Raw genomic sequence first — 22,349 nt, 5'->3', positions numbered from 1 at the left:
CTTTTTGTTTGTTCAGCTTATTTCATCTGTATCCCATTCATATTAAAATACTCTGTGAGCTTAAAAGATATGATGAACATAAGTGGGCCTCCAAATATATGTATGCCCCAGACTACCTAAATCTAATATTTGTCACCATAAAACATTTCTCCAATTATGAGATCTTTATTTTTAGGCTACAATACAGGATTGCTGCATGTCAACCCATATAGATTATTTAGTACTGCAGGGGCATTATTTCAAGGCAGATAAGGAAAATTATCTGGTGAAAATTTGGAAATGCAGAATGAAGGTGTTATTGAAATTAGATAAATATTTTAAGAAATTGTGATACCTCTATATATAAAAATAATAGAATAAACATATTTTTCATTTCACATGTTCTCCAACAGTTTAGAATAGTGTAAAGTGGCATAAGATGCTGTTTGTCACACAATAAACAACATGATGTATTAATACACCCTGCTCCCCCAACCACAGTGTATGACAATTTACGTTAAATTTTTTTTACCAATATATGAAAAAATTTCTTGGGTGGGGGAAGAGATGCAAATTCATGTCTAAATCCTTTTAATTAAGTGTATATCTGAATGTATGTGCTTGCAGAATGCATAATCTTGGAATAGTATTGAAAAATATGTGAAGAAATAATTTATGCTTATAAAGAAACTTTTTTTGTCCATTTTTCATTACAGGTTTAATAAACAAATTGCTCTCTTGGGAACTGTTTGTACCATTGAGCTATCTATCATATTCAGTTTACCTCCTTCATTTTCCAGTTTTGTGGATAAGAGCAAGTTGGACTCGTACCTTAGTTCATTTCAACCATTTTGTTCTAGTAAGTTATTATTTAGCATGGTATGTGCAAATTAATTGTGATTTCATTTCATTTTAATTAATTTTATGATGTAGTAGTAGTGGCATGTGATACAAGAAAGGAAGTGCATGAGCTTATGCAGCATCAGCCAAAAAAAAAACATCACACCATTCCCTCCAAATGCCTGTCCAGTTCCTCCTTAAATTTATTTAACCTATCAACTTCCACAACGACAGATGGAAGTTTGTTCCAGCAATTAACCACCCGCTGGCTAAAGGAAAATTTGGAGGGAATGGCGCCTGTTTAATATAGCGAGTTACATGGCCTAGTTAATATACATTTGGAAGGAAAGCACTTGGACTAATTTGTACACAGGCACCTCCATAGCCAGGTGGGAAGGAGCAGCAGCAGCAGTGCGTAGCACATGCTCCTTGATTAGACCGGGGTTCGAGCCCGTCACCACCAAATACGGAGGATGCGGAAAGGTCAGGGAATGACCACAGCATATCCCGGAGCAATATGGCCTTAGTTGCTAATGCTCCTAATAACCAAATAACAAACAAACAAACAAACTAATTTGTACAGTTGCATTTTTTTTTTTTTTTTTGGCTCAAATTTTAAACAGCAATTATCTTGAACTCACTAATTGAGGCCATCTGATAAGGGACCATCCTGAAACAGGTTCATAGCATTGTTTTTATCTTTTAAATAAATAGCCTAGCCTTTTGGTGATGTCATTTGGGAAACTTGTGGTATAAGAGTTTTGTCTTGTTATATGTACTAAGGTCATTGTAAAATATAGTTGCCAAGGTATGGAAAAAAAAAAGTTAGATTATTATTATTATAAGCCATATGGTGCGAGGAAGCCTGAGGCATATGCTGCACCAGGCAAAAAAAAAAAAAAAATTCTACTCACCAGATGTAAGCTGTTGTTATTTGGTCTTTAGGAGCATTAGCAACTAAGCCATATTGCTCTGGGGATATGCAGTAGTCATTCCCTGACCTTTCCGCATCCTCCGTATTTGGTGGTCATGGGCTCAAACCCCTGTCTAATCAAAAAGCGTGTACTACACACTGCTGCTGCTCCTGCCCACCTGGCTATGGAGGTACCCCAGATGTGAGCCCCTGGGGTTAGATGTAATGTATAAATGTGTTAGGTAATGTGTTACTTTTCAGTTGTATTTAATGTTTATTTCTTAAATGGCCTGCATTTTTAATTTTTTTCTGTGATTAACAGAAAGGATAGGAAAAAAAAATATCTTGTTAATTAATAATATATAAAAATAATGTCTTTCACATCACTGCACATACCTCACAACATAATATTATCTCAGTATTTTGTAATATTTTACTTACTTCCTCCTGGATTTCTAATAAAAATTGAAATGCAACATGTATTTAAAGATCTTCTTGATTTAATATAATGAAAAATAGCAAAATATACCTTAAATCATAGTATGCAGTCAACATTTTTGTAATGAACTTTAATGATTTCCTACAAGATTTTAATAACAGTCGAAAGATAATTTCATGTTTCTGCTTTGATATTAATACAAATATTTTGTAAACTGATAAAAAAAATTAGTTTGTGAAAAAGCAGCTACTTCATATCTGCAAACCAAGAACATTTCTTTTTTGTGCATCTGGCATGTTGCCAATTCATTCCTCCAATCAATGCAGAAACAAATATTATTCAGTGCTTCAGCGGCAATATACACTGGTGAGCCAAAACATTATGACTAGCAAGTCATTATGCAAATCGAAGATAACTGCAGGTGAACTATGGCGCATGCTTGGGTCGGGACACAGTATAAAAAACAACTGATACTGAGTTCCGTTAATCAGTGTTACTCTTGTTCTTCAGATGGGAAAGGCAGCGGACTTAAGAGAGTTTGACAAAGGCCAAATTGTAATGGCCAGACGACTGGGTCAGAGCATATCTGAAACAACACAGCTGGTGGGGTGCTCACTGTCAGCCCTGGTTAGTATCTACCGAAAGTGGTCTGAGGAGGGGGAACCCACAAACCACCGGCGATGTGTTGGACGACCATGGCTCATCGATGCTTGAAGTGAGCGAAGGCTCTCCTAGATGGTACGTGGCAACAGAAGGGCGACTGTGGCATAACTAGCCGATAATTGGAATGCTGGTGATGGGAGTATTGTGTCATAACACACACAGTACATTGAATCCTGCTGAAATTGGAGCTGTGTAGCAGCAGGCCACTCCCAGTGCCCATGCTAACCAAGGTTCACTGGCAACAGTGCCTACAATGGGCACGTGAACATCGAAATTGGACTTTGAGTGATGGGAAGAAGGTTGTCTGGTCCGATGAATCACATTTCCTGTTGCACCATGTGGGTGGCCAGGACCGTGTGTGCCGTTTACTTGGGGAAGTGATGGCACCTGGATGCACTGTGGGATGAAAACAAGTTGGTGGCAGCGGTGTCATGCTTTGGGCGATGTTCTGCTGGGATACCATGAGTCCAGTCATCCATGTGCCAGGCACTCTGACATCTACCACCTACCTAAACATCATTGCTGACCAGGTACACCCTTTCAATGCAACGGTCTTCCCCTCTGGCAGTGCCGTCTTTCAACAGGATAATGCGCCATGTCACATTGCCCGGATTATTCGAGACTGGTTCACGGAACATGAAGAAGACTTCCAGGTATTGCCCTGGCCTCCAAATTCCCCAGACATCAATCCCATCAAGCATTTATGGTTTGTGTTAGAACAGCAACTCTGATCTGCAGCATCTCAACCACAAACCTTACACGAGTTAAAGGATCTGCTGTGCTGGTTATGTGTTGGTACCAGATACCACAAGACACATTTAGAAATCTTGTAGTATCCATGCCTCGCAGGGTATGAGCTGTTTTGGCTGCAGACCAACATTATATTAGGTAGGTGGTCATAATGTTTTGGTTCATTGGTGTACAGTATATGAATAGCCTGTGTAATATATCTGAAAAAACAGTATGAAAATTACCCACTTCATTTTCCGTCTAATCCTTCTTTAAATTTATTCAAACCATCCACTTCTACAACACCTGGGAGAAGTTTATTCCAACAATTATCCTCTAGCTGAAAGCAAATTTTCACGCATCAATTCTGCAATCTCTGTTTTCAGTTTAAATTTATATTCCTTTTGGGTGTCATCCAAGAATGACTAAGAATGCCATTTGCATTTAGTTTACTCAACCCATTCAAAGCCTTAAACAGTTTAGTTGAAGCTCCTCACATATACTTAGATTCCAGATGCCACAATTCACAGAATTCGAGTCTTTCTTGATAAGAGTATCCTTTTGTGTCCCCTGATTAATCTTGTTGCTCTTCTCAGGCCCTCCATTCCAAAAGATCTTCCTAAAATCATGTTTTTGAACCTAATAGGCATTATTTTGGATGTGGCTAATACAGCAAGATTATCTTATCAACCATTATCCTATAAAACAGGATAATTGTCTCTTCTTCCTTGTTATATAATGCTTTATTCCTGCGTTCTGAATTTCATTTACTCATAGTTGGAAGGTATGGTACCATTAATAATGAACAGGGGACTGAGGAAGGAGGAAGAACCTGTTAACGTTGACATTATTCCAGCACTACAAATTTATCCAAAAAAACACCTCGATTTAAAATAGTATTAGTAGTGTTAAATGATGCAAAAAGGCAAGCTTATAGAACAGTGTGTGTGTAGTGTATAGAACTATGTGTGTAGTCTGCAAGAGGAAGATTGCCATCAACATTGAGCTTACTCAATCCATTCCAAGACTTAAACACCTCTATCAGATCAGATTACTCATGTCACCTTTTAGCATTAGCAGTGGCAAATAATGCAAGAAATCAAGCTTATAACAGCATCAGCCAAAAAATAATAATAATGAAAATAAACCAACACCTCCCACTTTGCCTATTCATTCCCTCCAATAGTGTGTCTAGTTCTTTCTTGAATTTATTTAAGCTATCAACTTCCACAACTACAGATAGAAGTTTGTTCCAGGAATAAAACACCATTGACTAAAGGCAACCTTCTGCACAACTGTCCTTCCTCAATTTGATTTGTGCCCCCTATGTGCAGTCTGAGAAAGGAGAGGAATCACATCAGCACTGAGCTTTCTCAATCCATTCAATGCCTTAATCATATCACCTTTCAGGTGGCTAGTCTCCAGACACTGTAATTTTCAGAATTGAAACCTTTATTAGTAAGAGCACTCCTTTGTTCTGCTCACCAATCTTGTTGCCCTTCTCTGTACTCTTTCCAGCAGCTCTACATCCTTCCTAAAATGAGGCCTCCAGGCCTGTATGCAGTACTCGAGGTGTGGTCTGATCATTGCTTTATACAAAGAGATAATCACCTCCTTATCCATGCAAGCAAAATTCCCGTATATCACTGACAAAATGCCACGAGCTGTCCTAGCATCCTGTCTGCACTGCTCAGAGAACTTCATATCTGGCTACACAATTACCCCTAGTTACTTTTTCATTTTCCACACTACCCTGATTTTAGTACCACACAATTAGCATTAGCATTAGCAAAGGCACATGATGCAAGAAAGCAAGCTTATATAGCATCAGCCAAAAAAAAAAAAAAAAAAAACCCCTTATATCACCCATTCCCTCGATCCATATGTTTGTCAAGTTCTGCCTTAAATTTATTTAGGCTATCAACTTCCATAACAAGGGATGGAAGTCTGTTCCACCAACCAACTACCCGCTGGCTAAAGGAAAAATTTCCATACATCCATCCTACATCTTTCTTTCCTCAATTTGAATTTATGCCCTCTCAGGTGATAATTCTGAGCAAGAGAAAGAATTCCATCGGCATTGAGCATGCTCAAACCATTCAAGGATTTATACACCTCTATCAGATCACCTCGCCAGTGCCTAGTCTCCAGACACTGTAATTTTCAAAACTTAAGCCTTTCTTCGTAAAAGCACCTGATATACCCTTTGTTCCATTCACTAATCTTGTTGCCCTTCTCTGTACTCGTTCCAACAGCTCTACATCCTTCTTAAAATGAGGCCTCCAGACCTGTATACAGTACTCAAGGTGTGGCTTGACCATTGCCTTATACAAGGGGATAATCACCTCCTTATCCCTGTTAGAAAAATTCCTGTATATCATTGACACCATTGCAGACCGTCTGCACTGCTCAGAAAATTTCATATCTGCCTGCACAATTACCCCCAGGTCCTTTTCATTCTCTACCACTGTCAGTGTGGTACCACAGAGTTGATACGTTACTCTGGGATTACTGCACATTTGTCAATGTTAAACTTCATTTGCCACCTCTCAGCCCATCTGCTCAACTTTTCTAGATCCTGTTGCAGCAGTGTACTGTCATTAGTGTCATTAACAACCCTGCCAACCTTCGTATCATCTGCAAACTTGGACATTAAGCCTGATATACCATTATCAGTATCATTTATAAATACAGAAAACAACAATGGACCCAACACTGAACCCTGAGGGACTCCACTAATAACATTAGTCCACAAAGAGCAGTGTCCATTGATTACCACTCTTTGTCTTCTCCCACTCAACCATCCCTTTATCCATAGCAGCAATTTCCCTCCAATGCCACACTGCTACAATTTGTGCAGCAGTCTTCCATGTGCAACAGTATCAAAGGCTTTTCTAAGATACAGATATATGATATCAAAGTTATTCTTTGCATCCAGTTCCTTCGTTACTACATCATAGTATCAAATCAAATTAGTCAGACAAGACTTCCCTTTAACAAACCCATGCTGTGTTCGAGCTATAAGTGAAGTCTTGTCTAGATGATCCTGCAGTGCTTCTTTAGCCAGTGCCTCCATTAATTTCCCGGAAACAGAAGTTAAACTAACAGGTCTGTAATTACCTGTGTCTTCCTTTGATCTTCCTTTGTGGATTGGTGTCACATTTGCACATCTCCAGTCCATGGGTACCTCCCCTGAGTCCAAGGAAGCTCTCATAATTATGGCTAAGGGTTTGCTTACTTCCTTTGCTGCCTCCTTCAATATAATGATAGATTCCATCCACCCCAGGTGCCTTTTTTTATGTTTATCTTCAACAATTTCTCCTCCACTTTACTCTCAGTTATTAAAAGATTATCTAGCTTACTGCCAGAGTTGAATACACCTCTGGCATTCCCCTCCCTGAATAACTCATCACGTGTGAATGTCGATGCAAAATATTCATTTAGTTTGTTAGTTACCTGAGCAGGATCATCAACAGTTGAACCATCGATATCAAGTGGACCAATCTGATTCATCCCCTTCCATCTAGAGTTTACATAAGTAAAGAACTCTTTTTTTTTTTTTTTTTTTTTTGCATCCTTTGCCAAAGATTTCTCGTAATCTGCCTTCACTGCATAACCTCCTTTGTAACTTGGTATACCCTCCTTTGTAACCAGCTTATATCTATCATAATCTTCTGTGTCACATGTTAATTTATATGTATCCCATGCATTTTTCTTCTCTGTCACATGTCTAATTAGTTCATCTGACATCCATTTAGGCCTAAACCTCGAACATATTTCTTTGTTGGTATTAAAAGTCTAGTAGCTTCCAAGATTAATTCTTTGAATGCTTCCCATTTTGAATTTGCTGTTGGTAACATCATCAGTTGGTCCCACTGTATAGAATTTAAATACTGTCTCAGTCCATCGTAGTCGCCTTTACGGAAGCAATAACCCTTCCCTTTACCCCTAATGGTAGTTACCTCTTTGAGTAAATCCCACTTCAGCATGCTGTGGTCACTTCCACATAATGGTTCCTTTATCTTCAGATTCTTGATGCATGAAGAATCAGTACTGATAATCAGATCAAGAGTATTACTCCCTCTATTTGCCTCCTGAACATGCTGCTATAGAAAATAATCATATCCAATAAATCCACAAAAGCCTTGCTAGTGTGTGAGTTGACCAACCCACAAATTCCAGTCAATATCCAGGTAATTAAAATATCCCATTATAAGACACTCTAATTTACTGGCCCACTCTATTTCTCTGCACAATTTCTCATTATACTCATCATATTCATTAGGCATATAATACACAGCTACTCTCATTTTTCCTTTCCTAGTGCTTATGACACACTAAACAGATTCAACATTGCATTGTCCACCCACATCAATTGGATGCACTTCCTTAGATTTTATGTGTTTTTTAGCTAACAGCATAACCCCTCCTCCCTTTCTGTCCTGTCTATCCTTTCTGTACACATTGTACTCCCCAAATTCCAGTTCTGCACTGCTTATGTCTGTGTGACACCATGTCGCTGATATCCGAACAATATTTGCCTTTGATGTCTTGACTAGCACTTCACGCTCATCGAAGTTATTAACTATACTCCCAGCATTGGTGTACATGCAAGTATACATGCACCTGTTTCTACTCTTAGTTACCCTAACACAGCCCATGTATTTACTTGTTCCACTATGACTCCCAGCAGTCCTGGAAATTCCCATTGCCTTGCTTTCCAGGCTGATGCTCAATTGCATTTCAATAGAAGTAGTGCAAGAATCACTTTTGCCTCTGCCAGCGGCTACTGTTAATCTATTAGTCCATGTATTCCCCCAAGGTAGCAGTTTTTCGACCCACCCATTGTAATCTCCCATTATAACTCTGCCTCGATAGCATCAGCAAATATTCTAGCACCCTTTCTATTTGAGTATATCGCATCCCTGTAGAAGCAGTCTCTCCTGTTAACAAGCACAGACCAGACAAAGAAATTCTACCCCTTGAGCTTTGCACAATCTCTCCAGGGCTCTCATCATGTACTCCCTCCTGTCGTGTCTGGGCAGAATTGCAGACACTTACAAATTCAACCCTAACTCACGGCTTTTTTTCGGCATTGTCTTGTACTTGTTAAGTAATTCTGCCGGTCTCCTACTCTTAATATCATTAGTGCCAATGTGTACAACAATATCACCCTTTGTGCCCTTAAAGGATGATATCTGCCCTACAACATCATCAACCTCTGTCTGTGGCAGACATACCCTGGTCCTGTTCTATCTATCCTTTTTGCACAATATGTTTCCTGTTTCCCTGACAATAGAATCACCTACAACAATTAGTTCCTTTGGGACTAGTGCATTCTGCCTTGGGAGTTGCCACCGTTTTGTGTGATGTTCAAGTGCAAGCTCTGGCATTGATGTGAGCAGCTGGGAGCTTGATGGGCCCCTCAATTTAAATCCTTCGAGGGCATCCACCCTGTCCTTCAAGCTCTCATATAAGCCCATAACAATGCCGATTTGGAGCCTGATTTCCTCAAGATTTCTTGAGGAAATGTTGAGGAAATCAGAGAGACACACACACAAAGACATTCCCCTTGGAATGTCTTTGTGTGTCCGCGCTGTCCCATTCCTGATGGCTCCACAAACATCAAACAAGCAGTGCATTTCAATAGACTGTGATTCAGAGGACAACTGCTCCCCTCAGTTTTCCCCTGAGCCACAGCACTTCCACTAGTTTGAGCCTTTTGCTTTGCTGCTTTGGTCTGAATCGTGATTTCTATTCAGGTTGAATAAAATTCCAGTACAAAATATAACCCTTAACCTATATCCCAATGCAGTTATAACACTGTATATATATGTATTTCGGTATGGAATATTATCTCCGAGTTACGTTATATGACTTTCTTATCCCCTTTCAACTTATATGTATTAATTTATGATGTTACATTTGTAATAACTAGGTCGCTATATTAAATTGTAGTTAAAAAAGTACAATTCAATTGACAATGAAATTTAATAAGATTAATAAATTTTAATGATTAATTGATACTGCTATACTCGCTATCTAGTTTTCCGTTAAACCTTACGCTAGCACACATTGTATCGTATAACAATGGCAGCAAGTAACGAACGGTTAATCTACGGACACAAGGTATTATTTACTTTCCAAATTGCGCTATCTAAATTCAAAATAAACCACAGAGCTTGACTAGGTCTATAAGCTACTTATAGAAAATAATTTAATCTAACAATTAAGTCAAAGCAGCTAAGTATAATTAAAAACTTTTCGTTCGCGGGAGCTGCAAAACCTGTCCACATGTGGATTTGATACCCTTACCAATACTAAGTAATAACCTACAAAATCTCTATCTAAATTCAAATTCAGTTGGTACATTACTCTGAGGTTACTGCTACCTATATGCTGTACTTTGCATTTATCAGTGTTAAACTTCAGTTGCCATTTCTCAGCTCATCTGCCCAACTTTTCTAGATTTTGTACAGTAGGTTAATGATAGTAGCATACTGTCATTAACCACCCTAACAGACTATGTATCATCTGCAAACTTGATCTTTAAGCCTAATATGCCTAATTCAATATCATTGATAAATAGAGAAAACAAACTGGGGGCCAACACTAACATTTACATAAGTAAAGAAGTCTTTGTTGTTTTTATTTGTATCCTTTGCACAAGATTTCCTGTAATCTTCCTTTGCTTGCCTGACCTCCTGTGTGACTTGATTACAGACTAGTTTATATCTGCCATATGCTCCTATGTCATTCGATAATACATATGCATCCCATGCAAGTTTCTTCTCTACAACGAGAGTCATCAGTTCATCTGACATCCATTTGAAGAGTATTTCTTAAAAATTTGGTAGGAAAAGTCTAGTAGCTTCCAAGATTAATTCCTTGAATGCTTCCCATTTAGAATTTGCTGATTGTAACATCATCGGTTGGTCCCACTGTATAGAATTTAAAAGCTGTCTGAGTCCACTGTAATCATCTCTACAAAAGCAAAAACCCCTCCCGTTACCCTTGATGGTAGTTACATCTTTAAGTAAATCCCAAATCAATACACTGTGATCACTGCCACTTAGTGGTTCTTTTACCTGCAGATTCTTAATACATGAATAATCACTGCTGATAATCAGATTAAGAGTAATACTCATCTTGTTGCCTCTTTCATATCCTGCTGTAGAAATCAGTCATCGAAATAAATCCACAAAAGTCTTGCTAGTCTGTGAGTGACCAACCCACAAGTTCCAGTCAATATCTGTAAATTTAAAATTGCCCATTATAAGATATTCTGGTTTACTGGCCCACTGGCGCCTCCGTAGCCAGGTGAGAAGGAGCAGCAGTGCATAGCACACGCTTCTTGATTAGACCGGGGTTCAAGCCCGTCACCACCAAATACGGAGGATGCAGAAAGGTCAGTAAATGACCACCGCATATCCCGGAGCAATATGGCCTTAGTTGCTAATGCTCTTAAAAACCAAATAACAAACTGGCCCACTCTATTTCTCTGTACAGCTGTTTGTTGTAATCATTAGAGTCATTCAACATATAACATGCTCCTACTCTCAGTTTTGCTTTCCCAGTGTTTATGTTACAACAAATTTACTCAACATTGCACTAATCAGTCATGTCAACTGGATGCACTGCCTTATATATTTTATGTGCTTCTTAACTAAGAGCATAACCCCCTCCTGTCCTGTCTGTCCTTTCTCTATACATTGTACTCCCCATATTCAAATTCTGCATGTCTTGATATCTGAATAACAATGATGTTTGCATTTGATATCTTGACTAACACTTCAAATTCATTAACTATACTCCTAGCATTGGTGTACATGCACCTATTCTTACTTTACCTTACGGCCCCAGGTGCCAAGCGTATTTCGAGGCCAAGCGATATTTGTGAGATTATAAAGTGCTCTTCAAAGGCGATTAAAGTTATTTTTAAGTTTATACATTTATCTAAAGCCTTATTTTTTTAAAACCGTTCTACACTTGAAAAGCCACAAGTTAGAACAGAGAAAGAAAAGCCACCTTTCTTTTTATTCATTTTTCTAGGTCACTAATCAACTAACACTTTAACCGCTTGGCCTCCTAGCGGCACTGCTCCTGCCTCCCCGTGGCAAGTAAGTCCACTTGCCAAGAGCTAAAAGGAGCAATCATGGATAACACAGACCATCAGGATATTGAGAACGATAATCCAAAGAGACAAAAGACTGATCGGATGGAGCAACCTTGCCCGTCGTTCTTAATCATCCACTCCCTTACTAGTCAGCCCATGAATAAATTGTCTCCGTTTGTCATACAAAAACATCTGGAGGGTATTGCAGGATCTCCCAAGACGGTGAAGAGACTGCAATCAGGAGGCTTACTAGTAGAAACCACCAACCACAGACATTCCGAGAAGCTGTTACAACTTACAAGCTTTGCTGGCATTCCAGTTAAAATATCTCCACACACAACCCTAAATTCATCTAAGGGTGTGATATCCAGTTGGGACTTACTGAACGTCACCGAGGAAGAAATAACCCAAGAACTGCAGGGACAGAATGTAATTGAAGCAAAAAGAATAATGACTAAAAAAGATAATCAACTGACACCTACAAGAAATATTATTCTCACCTTCAATACACCCAACTTAACCTCCTCTGTAAAAGCAGGTTATTTACTTTGCCGCATCCGACCTTACATTCCAAACCCTTTAAGGTGTTACAAATGCCAAAAGTATGGCCACTCACAAACTGTATGCAGAGGAGTTCCTGTCTGCCCTAATTGTGGATCCTCAAATCACACACAAAGTAACTGTACAGCTACAAAAATGACCTGCCCAAATTGCAAAGGTGACCATCCTGCATATTCGAAGACATGTGAAAAACTGAGAAAAAAATAGTAAAATACAAGGTTGAGAACAAAGTAAGTTACCCAGAAGCGAGAAAATTAGTCGCTCCTACTATAACCAAAAATATGACCTATGCCAATGCTGTAAAAAAATTTCAGACAGTCTCCACTCAAACTGATGTAACAGTTCCCACTAACAAATCAATTTCTGACTGGGCTAGAAATGTTCTTTCTAAGCAACAATCCAAGTTCTCTGACCAGACAAATAATACTCCTCTGACAATACCAGTGGCATCTCCTGCTCCAGTCATAGATACCATATCTCATAGTTCAAACACAAATGTAGTGAAAAATGTTCAAGATACAACCATGGACACAGATGGCACATCCATACAGGAAGATCCCCTTTTAGAAATCCATGCAGAAGAAGAAATGGACACAGGTCAGCCGGTTTTCTCCAAAAAAGATAAATCTAAATTAGAACGTCATAAGCCAGTATAAGCCATTAGAACGTAACCTTCAAAAAGCAGTCAGATACATCTCCATCAATTAAACACAAATAATGCCTTGTATTTTACAATGGAATTGCAGAGGCTTTCGTTGCAACACAGATGATATCTGTGATCTAATTAACCGATATTCTCCAGTTGCCCTTTGTCTTCAGGAAACTTACCTAACCTCGCAAATTTCTCCTTCAATAAAGAACTATTGTCTTTATCGAAGAGATCGTAATACAGCAAATGCTGCCCATGGTCTTGTAGCAATCCTAATAAATTCAAAGATCCCAACTAAACATATTCCACTTCAAACTGAAATAGAAGCTGTTGCTGTTCATATAACTCTCCATATTTCAATAACTGTCTCAAATATACCTACCACCAAACCATACTTACTGTTTAAAAGATCTTGAAGATCTCCTCATACAGATACCTCCACCTCTCTGTATATTAGGGGATTTTAATGGACACCACCCCATATGGGGCGATCCTAAACTAGACACACGTGGTCGACTCGTTGAAAGCTTTCTAGAGTCACAAAACCTCACCTTACTCAATACTGGTGCGCACACTCACATACAACTCCCAACAGATCTCTCAATTTGTTCTCCAATACTCCTCCCACCCATAGAGTGGTATGTTTTAAATGATCCTATGGGCAGTGACCACCTTCCAATCATATGCAATTTTTTAATATCACAGTCTCCTTCAAACAAACTCCGCAGGAAATGGAAATTTGTTTGTGCAAACTGGGCAAAATTTCGATCATCAATCTCTCTTGATGAGGAAAAAAATCCAGCTCCAGAATATTGATAATGTAACAGATTACATCACATCTCCTAAAAGTGGCCAAGGACACAATACCATTATCAAATCCCCCTGGTCGCAAGCATTATAATTACTGGTGGAATGACGAATGCACAAAAGCAAAGAAAGCAAAAATCAAAGCCTGGAATTTATTTTGGTAATGTCCAACCACAAACAATCTCATTAATTATAACAAGCTAAGAGCAAAAGCACGATTTGTACAAAGGCAAGCCAAGAAAGAATCCTGGACCCGTTTTGCATCAACCTTTAACAGAAACACTGATCCGAAAACTATATGGAAAAAAATTAGACAGTTATCTGATAAGTTTCCTACTATACCTTCTCTAATCCTCTCCTGGAAAGGGCAAGATCTATTCAGTTCCTTAGATATTGCTAATGCTTTGGGCAATACTTTTGCTGAAATATCAGCGGCATCAGCATATTCTACATCATTCCAACGAATTAAAAACACTAGAGAAAAGCATGCCATAAAATTTCAAACTGCACGTACTCTTCCATATAACAAACCTCTGCAACACTGTGAACTTCTGCATGCCATTAGAACAGCCCACAGTGGTGCTGCCAGGCCAGATGGGATTTATTATGTCATGCTTCAACATCTTGATGACAAAGCTTTAAGCCTGCTTCTGGTTTTTTACAATCGTATATTTTTAGAAAACGTTTTTCCAACTTCTTGGCACCACTCTACTGTTTTGGAATTCCTAAAACCTGGGAAAGATCCAACTAACCCCTATAGCTATAGACTGATCTCTCTCTCTCAAGCTGCCTGAGCAAAATCCTTGAAAAAATTGTCCATCCACAGAAGACTCGTATGGATCATTGAGTCACAACATCTAATGAGCCATAGCCAATATGGCTTTCGTAAAAATAGGTCATGCTTAGATCTTATGGTCAAGGCTGAATTCGCCATTCGAAATGCATTTGTTAAACGTGAACATCTTGTAATGGTTTCAATAGATATCGAGAAGGCTTTTGACACTACCTGGCGGCATGGCATACTTAGTGATCTTTACTCTCTTGGTCTGCGAGACAACCTTCCTATATTTGTTCAGAACTTCCTACGTACTAGATCGTTTTAAGTTCAGTACCAACATGCCCTCTCCAAAACGTTTATACAGGAAGAAGGAGTACCACAGGGATCAGTACTGAGTGCCACTTTGTTTGCTCTTAGAATAGATTCCATCACCAATCAGCTTCCAAATACAGTTGAGACCTACCTTTATGCAGATGATCTTTCCATCTCCTGCCATTCCCAAAACATGAGGTCTATTGAACGGCAGCTCCAGATATCACTTAATACAACAGTGGGCCAGCCTCAATGGCTATCGACTCTCGCAGCAGAAAACAGTTGCCATCCATTTTTGTAGACAGTGCAAACTTCATCCGGATCCTAAACTTCAAATTTATAATGTCTTCATCCCGGTCACTGATAGCATCAGATTTCTAGGATTAACACTTGATAATAAGTTAAATTTTATAGACCACATAAAAAATGTACATACTTCCTGTCTAAAAAAGTTAAATATACTCAGAGCTTTATCCTCCCAAACATGGGGCGCAGATCGTACATCTCTGCTTCGGCTATATCTGGCATTAATCAGATCCCGTTTTGATTATAGAGCTCCCATCTATGATTCAGCCAGATTGAGTGCATTGCGCTGGCTTGATCCAATTCAACACAGTGCCTTGAGACTTTCACTCGGTGCTTTCAGAACATCACCAGCACATAGTCTCTACATTGATGCCCATGAACCCCCACTAACTTTACGTAGGAAAACACTGTTATTGAAGTATGCTGTCAAGATACAAAACTGTGCCATGCATCCGACTCAGTCATACCTGTTCAATCCACCATTAGAAAACCTTTTCAGAAATAAACCAAGCATAGTAAAGCCAGCTGGTCTTCGCCTTCTTGAACTGATGCAAATTTGGAATGTTTCCATCCTTTCTGTACAACAGGTAACAACTTATACTCAACCACCATGGGTTCCACTTCCTATACCGACCTGTGACACTTACCTCTCTCAATGGGGAAAGAACATTTTACAAACATCAAATATCAAACAACTTCACGAAGCTCACACTCAAAGATATCTTGACTTTTCTCCAATTTATACAGATGGCTCTAAATCTAATTCAAACATTGGAGTGGCTGCAGTGTTTCCAAATACCGTTATTTCAGCATCCTTGCCATCTGAATTCAGTATCTTCTCAGCTGAATTACATGCAATCAAACTAGCTTTACAGAATCTCTCATCTGACTGCTTTAAAATCTGTTATTTACACTGATTCCCTCAGCTCAATCTTGGCTTTATGTAACCCCTTAGATAAAGTACACCCTGTTCTAGACAAAATAAAAAGCATATTACTAAAAATTGAAGAATGCCATCAACTGGTCACCTTCTGCTGGATTCCAGCTCATTCTGGTATTTTGGGCAATGAACTGGCTGATAAAGCTGCAAAAAATCCAACTAGCTTTGACTTAACTGATATCCCTGTTCCGCTATCAGACTATGCATTAACCATTCAGGCTGCATGCCTGTCAAAATGGACAGCAATATGGCACTCTCAAATTAATAATAAACTATTTCAATTTAAACATGATCCAAAAATTTGGCACTCCAGTGTCTGAACATCAAGACGAGAAGAGGTAGTCCTTTCAAGGGTAAGAAAGGACATACTTACCTGACTCACCTTTATTTACTCACAGGGAATGACCCGCCACAGTGTCCACTTTGTAATATAAATCTGAGTATTAAACACATTCTCATTGACTGCCCTTACTATGAACAAGACAGAACTTCAACCCTGCTATCACTGGTTAATCTTCGTAGACCAATAACTTTAGAGAATCTTATTGGAGATGACGCAGATATTTCCGAATTTTTCAACTTCTTAAAGCAAACTGGACTTTTTAATCAATTCTGAATTTATAAAACTTTTTCATTTCTTTTTATTATAAATGAATAGGCGCATTATAGCCAAAGTAGCTTATGCGCCATCAAACCCCCATATCAACAACAACAACTTTTCCTTACCCTAACACAACCCATGCATATACTTGTTCTATGATGACTCCCAGCAGTTCTTGAAATCCCCAGTGCCTTGCTTGTCAAGGCTGCTGCTCATTCCAATAGATGCAGTGCAAGTATTTAACCACAGGGGCTCACATCTGGGGAGTATGGGCTTGGCACACCCAGGGTACAGAGCTGGATATCATCATTCTTCTCTTTCTTGGTGATTCCTTTCTATTTCTGACTCTCTCTCTCTCTCTCTCTCTCTCTCTCTCTCTCTCTCTCTCTCTCTCAGGGTGACTCAGGAATTTTTTTTGGTTAGTTCAGCATAAGCCTTAGGCTTCTTGCACCATATGGCTAATAATAATAATCACTTTCACCTCTGCCTGTAGCTACTGTTAGTCTTTAAATCTCCCCCCAAGCTAGCAGTTTTCCGACCCACTTAACACTGCCTCAATAGCATCAGCAATTATTCTTGCACTCTTTCTATTTAAGTGTATACCATCCCTTAGAAGCACTCTCAAATTAACAAGCACAGACCACACTGAGACAAATTCTCTATGAACCTTGCACAATCTCTCCAGGGCCAAATTGATTGACAAGGCTCTCATCGTATCTCCCTCCTATCATGCAGAATTGCAGACACTTTCAAATTTAACCCTAACTCGCGACTTTTTTTCAACATTGACCTGTACTTGTTAAGTAAGTCTGTATGTCTACTCTTAATGTCATTAGTGCTAATGTGTACAACAATATCACCTTTTGTGCCCTTAGAAGATATCTGCTCTATAACATCAACTTTTGTCCCTGGAAGGCATATTCTGGTCCTATTCCACGTATTTTTTTGCATACTGTGTTTTTCATTTCCCTAACATAGAGCCCTCAACAACAACTAGCTCCTCTGAGACCAGTGCATTTTGCCATGGGGGTTGCTGCTGTGTTGCCTAATGACCAAGTGCAAGTTCTGTCATTGATGTGGGCAGCTGGGAGCTTGATGGGATCATGTCCCATTTTTGATAGCTCTGCAAACATTAAATGAGCTGTACATCTCATAAGGCAGAGGAAAACTGCCCGTCTCAGTTTCAGTATATGTTTTCAAATACTTTCCAGGCCCTTATTTCAATAGAATTTATTTTTTTAGTGAATTTCTCATCTTGGAATAGCAGTTTGATTTGAAGACCCACAAACTGGAAAATCCTACTACTTTTTTTGTCCATCACTTTTACAAATATTTTTTTACCAAACTTAGCTTGATGTGCAATGGAGGTAAATAGATTTTTGACTTATCCATAATTTTCATTTCTCCGCTATTGCTGGAGAGGCATACGAAAGTGTTCTATGTATTATATTGACGTAAACTTCTCTTATTATTTTACAAATTTTGATATTAACGTAGAACATATTAGGCATTACAGCTCTGGTTCATACTACCACTATATTCGGGGTAGTGGAGATTGAAAAAGACCTGGTGTAATTTTTCAGTGAGATATGAAGTTTTCTGAGCAGACAGGCTGCCAGAGCAGGTCATGGGGTCTTATCAGTGATATACAGGAATTTTTCTATCAGCGATAAAGAGGTGATTATCCTCTTGTATAAGGCAATGGTCAGGCCACACCTTGAGTACTGTATGCAGGCCTGGAGGCCTCATTTTAGAAAGGATGTAGAGCTGCTGGAACAAGTTCAGAGAATGGCTGTTGTTGTTTGTTTTGTTATTTGGTTTTTAGGAGCATTAGCAACTAAGGCCATATTGCTCCAGGATATGCGGTGGTCATTCCCTGACCTTTCCGCATCCTCCGTATTTGGTGGTGACGGGCTCGAACCCCGATCTAATCAAGAAGCGTCTGCTACGCACTGCTGCTCCTTCCCACCTGGCTACGGAGGCACCCAGAGAATGGCAACAAGATTGGTGAATGGAAAGGGTTGCTCTTACTAAGAAAGGCTTAAATTCTGCAAATTGCAGTGTTTGGAGACTAGGTGCCCATGAGGTGATTTGATTGAGATGTACAAGGCCTTGAGTGGCTTGAGCAAGCCCAATGCTGTTGGAATTCTTCCTCTTGCCCAGATTAATTGCATGAGGGGACATAAATTCAAATTGAGGAAAAACAGTTGTAGAATAGATGTGTGGAAATTTGCCTTTAGCTAGCAGGTGGTTGATTGTTGGAACAATCTGTCATTGTGGAAGTTGAAAGCTTATATAAATTCAAGGCAGAAGCCTTGAATTTATATAAGCCTAAACAAACCTTTGGAGTGAATGGATGGGTGAAATGGGAAGGTGTTTTTTTTTGGCTGATGCTGTATAAGCTTGCTTTCTTACATCATATGCCTCTACTAATGCTAAGTACCAAATCTGAAGCGAAAGGAATCATGTACTGAATAATTAGAACAACTGAAATGAGTAGTGGTTAAACAGCCAATAATTGGGATTCTGTCAAAAAGTAAGTGGGGTAGCTTGGTAGTCTCTAAGTGGAAATGGACATCATTGAGATTGGAGCTGAGACCACGTATATTTGTGAAATGAACAAGGAAATGTTTGAAAGGTTTAAATCTTTTTCAGAGATGTGTGTTCCATTAATTTGAATGTTATGAATTTGAATAATCATGATTTGACTATTCATGATACATTCAATAGCTAAATTAAAAGTAGAGGGAGGGCACTGCAGTTTCCCTCCCACCACACACACACACACATAGGCTGGACTTCCTTGAGTCACTGTCTGGTAGACTACAGGCAGAGGAGACCAGAAGATTGCAATGCCTCCAAAAGAGTTACAAATTGAGGTCCAGTGGACAATCTAACAGTTGTGAACACTGTTTTAGAGCTGTACCCTCAAAGTGTATGGAAGATAGGATGTCACCATGATGCTCATTATAACCTTAAAAGACATGAATCATACTGCATGATGGAAGAAATGGGGTTTGCTGGGCTTTGCTCTGGAGACTAAACATGGATTTCACCACTTCAAGCCTCCAGTAAGCAAAGTGATGGTATTGCACCAGTCGATAAGTGTTATCTCCCACCTAGTATTGCCCGGTTTCATAGATTGGCAGCATTCCTCTGGTTACATTGGTTCCCACCTTGGTGGTCACCTCCAGTATACCGGGTGTATTTCTGGACTTGCACATGAGGGTTACTAACAATCCGACCATTGTGAAGGTGCAAGCAGAGGTTTTCGTTGTTGCAGCGTGACTTGTCTTCACCAAAATTTGGTCCACTTGATTCACAAGTTTTGCCTGAATATCAGTTCCATCAGCATTTTAGACTCCCAGTTAGCAAGCGCTAGCTTTTCATACTTGAGAAAATATCTGTGACAAGCCTCAAGGACCAAAACTGGTGAGGAAAAGTACACAGAAGGATTTTATTTCCATATTAAAAATTAAAAAAAACAGAATTTTTAAAAAGTACCATCTGTCAGACAACATGCTAACAGCAGAAAATCAATAAAAAAAACTATCTCTAGCTGTACAATTAAAATATAATTATAGTTATATGTAATTATGATTATATAATATCCTGCATAAGTAAGATATATATACTATGTGACCACTTTATTATGACCACAGAGCTTTGGACTATATGTAATAATCTTTTTAAAAATATGTAAATTGAAGTGGCCATCTTCGATTTGGTTCCCTGGATGGCAGGAAAGTGCTATAAAGCTGACCCAATCAGTGTTGTCCAGATCAGTTTAGTACCAGTGGGAAATGGACAAGACTTAACAGATTTTCAAACAGTCAATGCATATTAACAGGTGTTGCTAAAGAGAGAAAAAGTAAATTGCTCAAAGGCTGTTATTCATATCTTAAAGAATGGAAAAATTCCCAGAAACCACCTGTGCAGCTGTAGCCAAAAATGAAAGGTGACGGAACTAAGTGCTTAACGTCTGGAAAGGAATGTCAAGCATCATTATTGCCAAATAACAGAAAAATTAATCTCAGCATTTAATGCAGGACATCACAAGACATCAGTACATACACTATGTGAAGATCAAAGGTGTACTAAAGAAGTAGACCTTCGTGAAGCCCACCAATCTCAGATACTAACTGGAAAATACAGCTGTGATGGTGATTGGAATGCAAGGGATTGATGAATGAGGTGTGGAGGCATGTAATATGGTCCATTTTATGTATCCTACAACAAAACTATGCATCCATACCATTACATCTCCTTCAGCAGTCTGTGCTACTAGTACACAACAGGATGGTTCCAGTGCCTCATATGGCAGTATATTCCTTATTGATTAGCAAAGTTCTCCCCTATACGTGCATTCTTCTATCAGTGACAAAAAGCATAATTTGGGACTCATCAGATCTCTCTCTCTCTCTCTCTTCCCACTGATCCCCAATTCCATTAGAAGGTGCCTTGAATGTGAGCAGATCTGAATACTGAGATGAGGTACACCTGGAAATGTTGCATATTTACTCTTATGAACAGGGGTACTTTTACGGTGACAGTAGTCATCCACTGCACCAAATATATTAAAAAGCAATTTGAATAACAGGAGGAAGGCTTCAAGCATTTTTCCACTAGCTCAATCTTAGATCTCAATTCCATTGAGTATTTGTGGAATGTATTGTAAAGGTGTGTTCATCGGCACAGTTTCCTGTCCACATCACTCCACAGACAATTTTCTTATATGAATGGTTCAATGTTCCCAATGCTACTTTGCAATATATCCTTGACTCCATGCCATGTTGTGTGAACTCAGAGATCTAGGCCAATGGCATGTTTATTATCTTGCACTGCAAGGTAATAATTCATGTATGCAAGTGAAATATTGTAACAAATATTAAGCTGAATGTATTATTTATACGTATATACTTGTGTATTGTCAGTATACTGTACACATTTTATAATGACTCATTAAATATTTAAATTATATTACTTCCTTTTTCAGGTAAATGAATTTTTTGCAGTACTGGCTACAACACTGCTGCTTTCTGTTCCTTTCTACTTAATATTTGAAGCCCCGTTTGTGAGACTAGAAAAATTATGGTTTCCAAAATCAGAAACTAAACTACAGATTACCAGGGAAGTAGACATCCAAAAGTGCAATAACCTGGATGTCAGAACAACAACATTAGAAGAGTTTACGTATAAGTCAAATAATAACATAACCATGAATAATGACAGCAGCAACGTAAAGGTGGTCTAAGAAATTTTAAAAAGTAGACACTGAAAAAAACAGCATAATATCAAGTTATGATTATTTAAAAATTTTATACCTTGTATATTTAAAAATAAGAGTTATTAAAGATTCACTCCTAGACCACAGCCATCAATAATTAAGTTAGTAGAAATTCTGTTTGTTTTACTCTATAACAAAGATGTTGAAACTAAGAAAAGATGGATTGTCATTTTAGAAGTGCTGATCTCTCAAATTATGAAGTGTCACTTTATAATTCAAGTACAACTGCTTCACAATGTAGTCCTGATTTCTTATTGATGAGCTGTTGCTTTTCCATCAGTACATATCTGATGAGAAGCAATAGCCCATCTAAATGATGGAAATGTGAACATGGCCCTGATTGAATATAGTAGTAAAACCATCTGTCATAAAAATAATAGTTATTAACAATACAGCAGGTTGATCAATAAAAGTTAGAGCAGGCACATT

The 22,349-nt window shown here is 38.7% G+C and overlaps 1 protein-coding gene across 1 annotated transcript in view; it reads left to right on the top strand.

Moving 5' to 3' along the window:
- LOC150089498 (O-acyltransferase like protein-like) overlaps nt 1-21,902 on the top strand; it is a 201,657-nt gene extending 179,755 nt beyond the window's left edge. The window contains exons 14-15 of the mRNA XM_090368626.1: nt 696-838; nt 21,630-21,902. Of these exons, the coding sequence (XP_090224752.1) occupies nt 696-838; nt 21,630-21,887 (401 nt within the window). The 3' untranslated portion in view covers nt 21,888-21,902. The remainder of the gene's footprint in view (nt 1-695; nt 839-21,629) is intronic.
- Nucleotides 21,903-22,349: the final 447 nt, after the last annotated feature.

Source organism: Mastigoproctus giganteus, chromosome 2 (genome assembly GCF_048544385.1).
Source record: "Mastigoproctus giganteus isolate SK-2022 chromosome 2, ASM4854438v1, whole genome shotgun sequence".
Taxonomy (NCBI): domain Eukaryota; kingdom Metazoa; phylum Arthropoda; class Arachnida; order Uropygi; family Thelyphonidae; genus Mastigoproctus; species Mastigoproctus giganteus.
The sequence above is the reverse complement of the archived record's forward strand: the minus strand, read 5'-3'. Positions and strand labels throughout refer to the sequence as shown.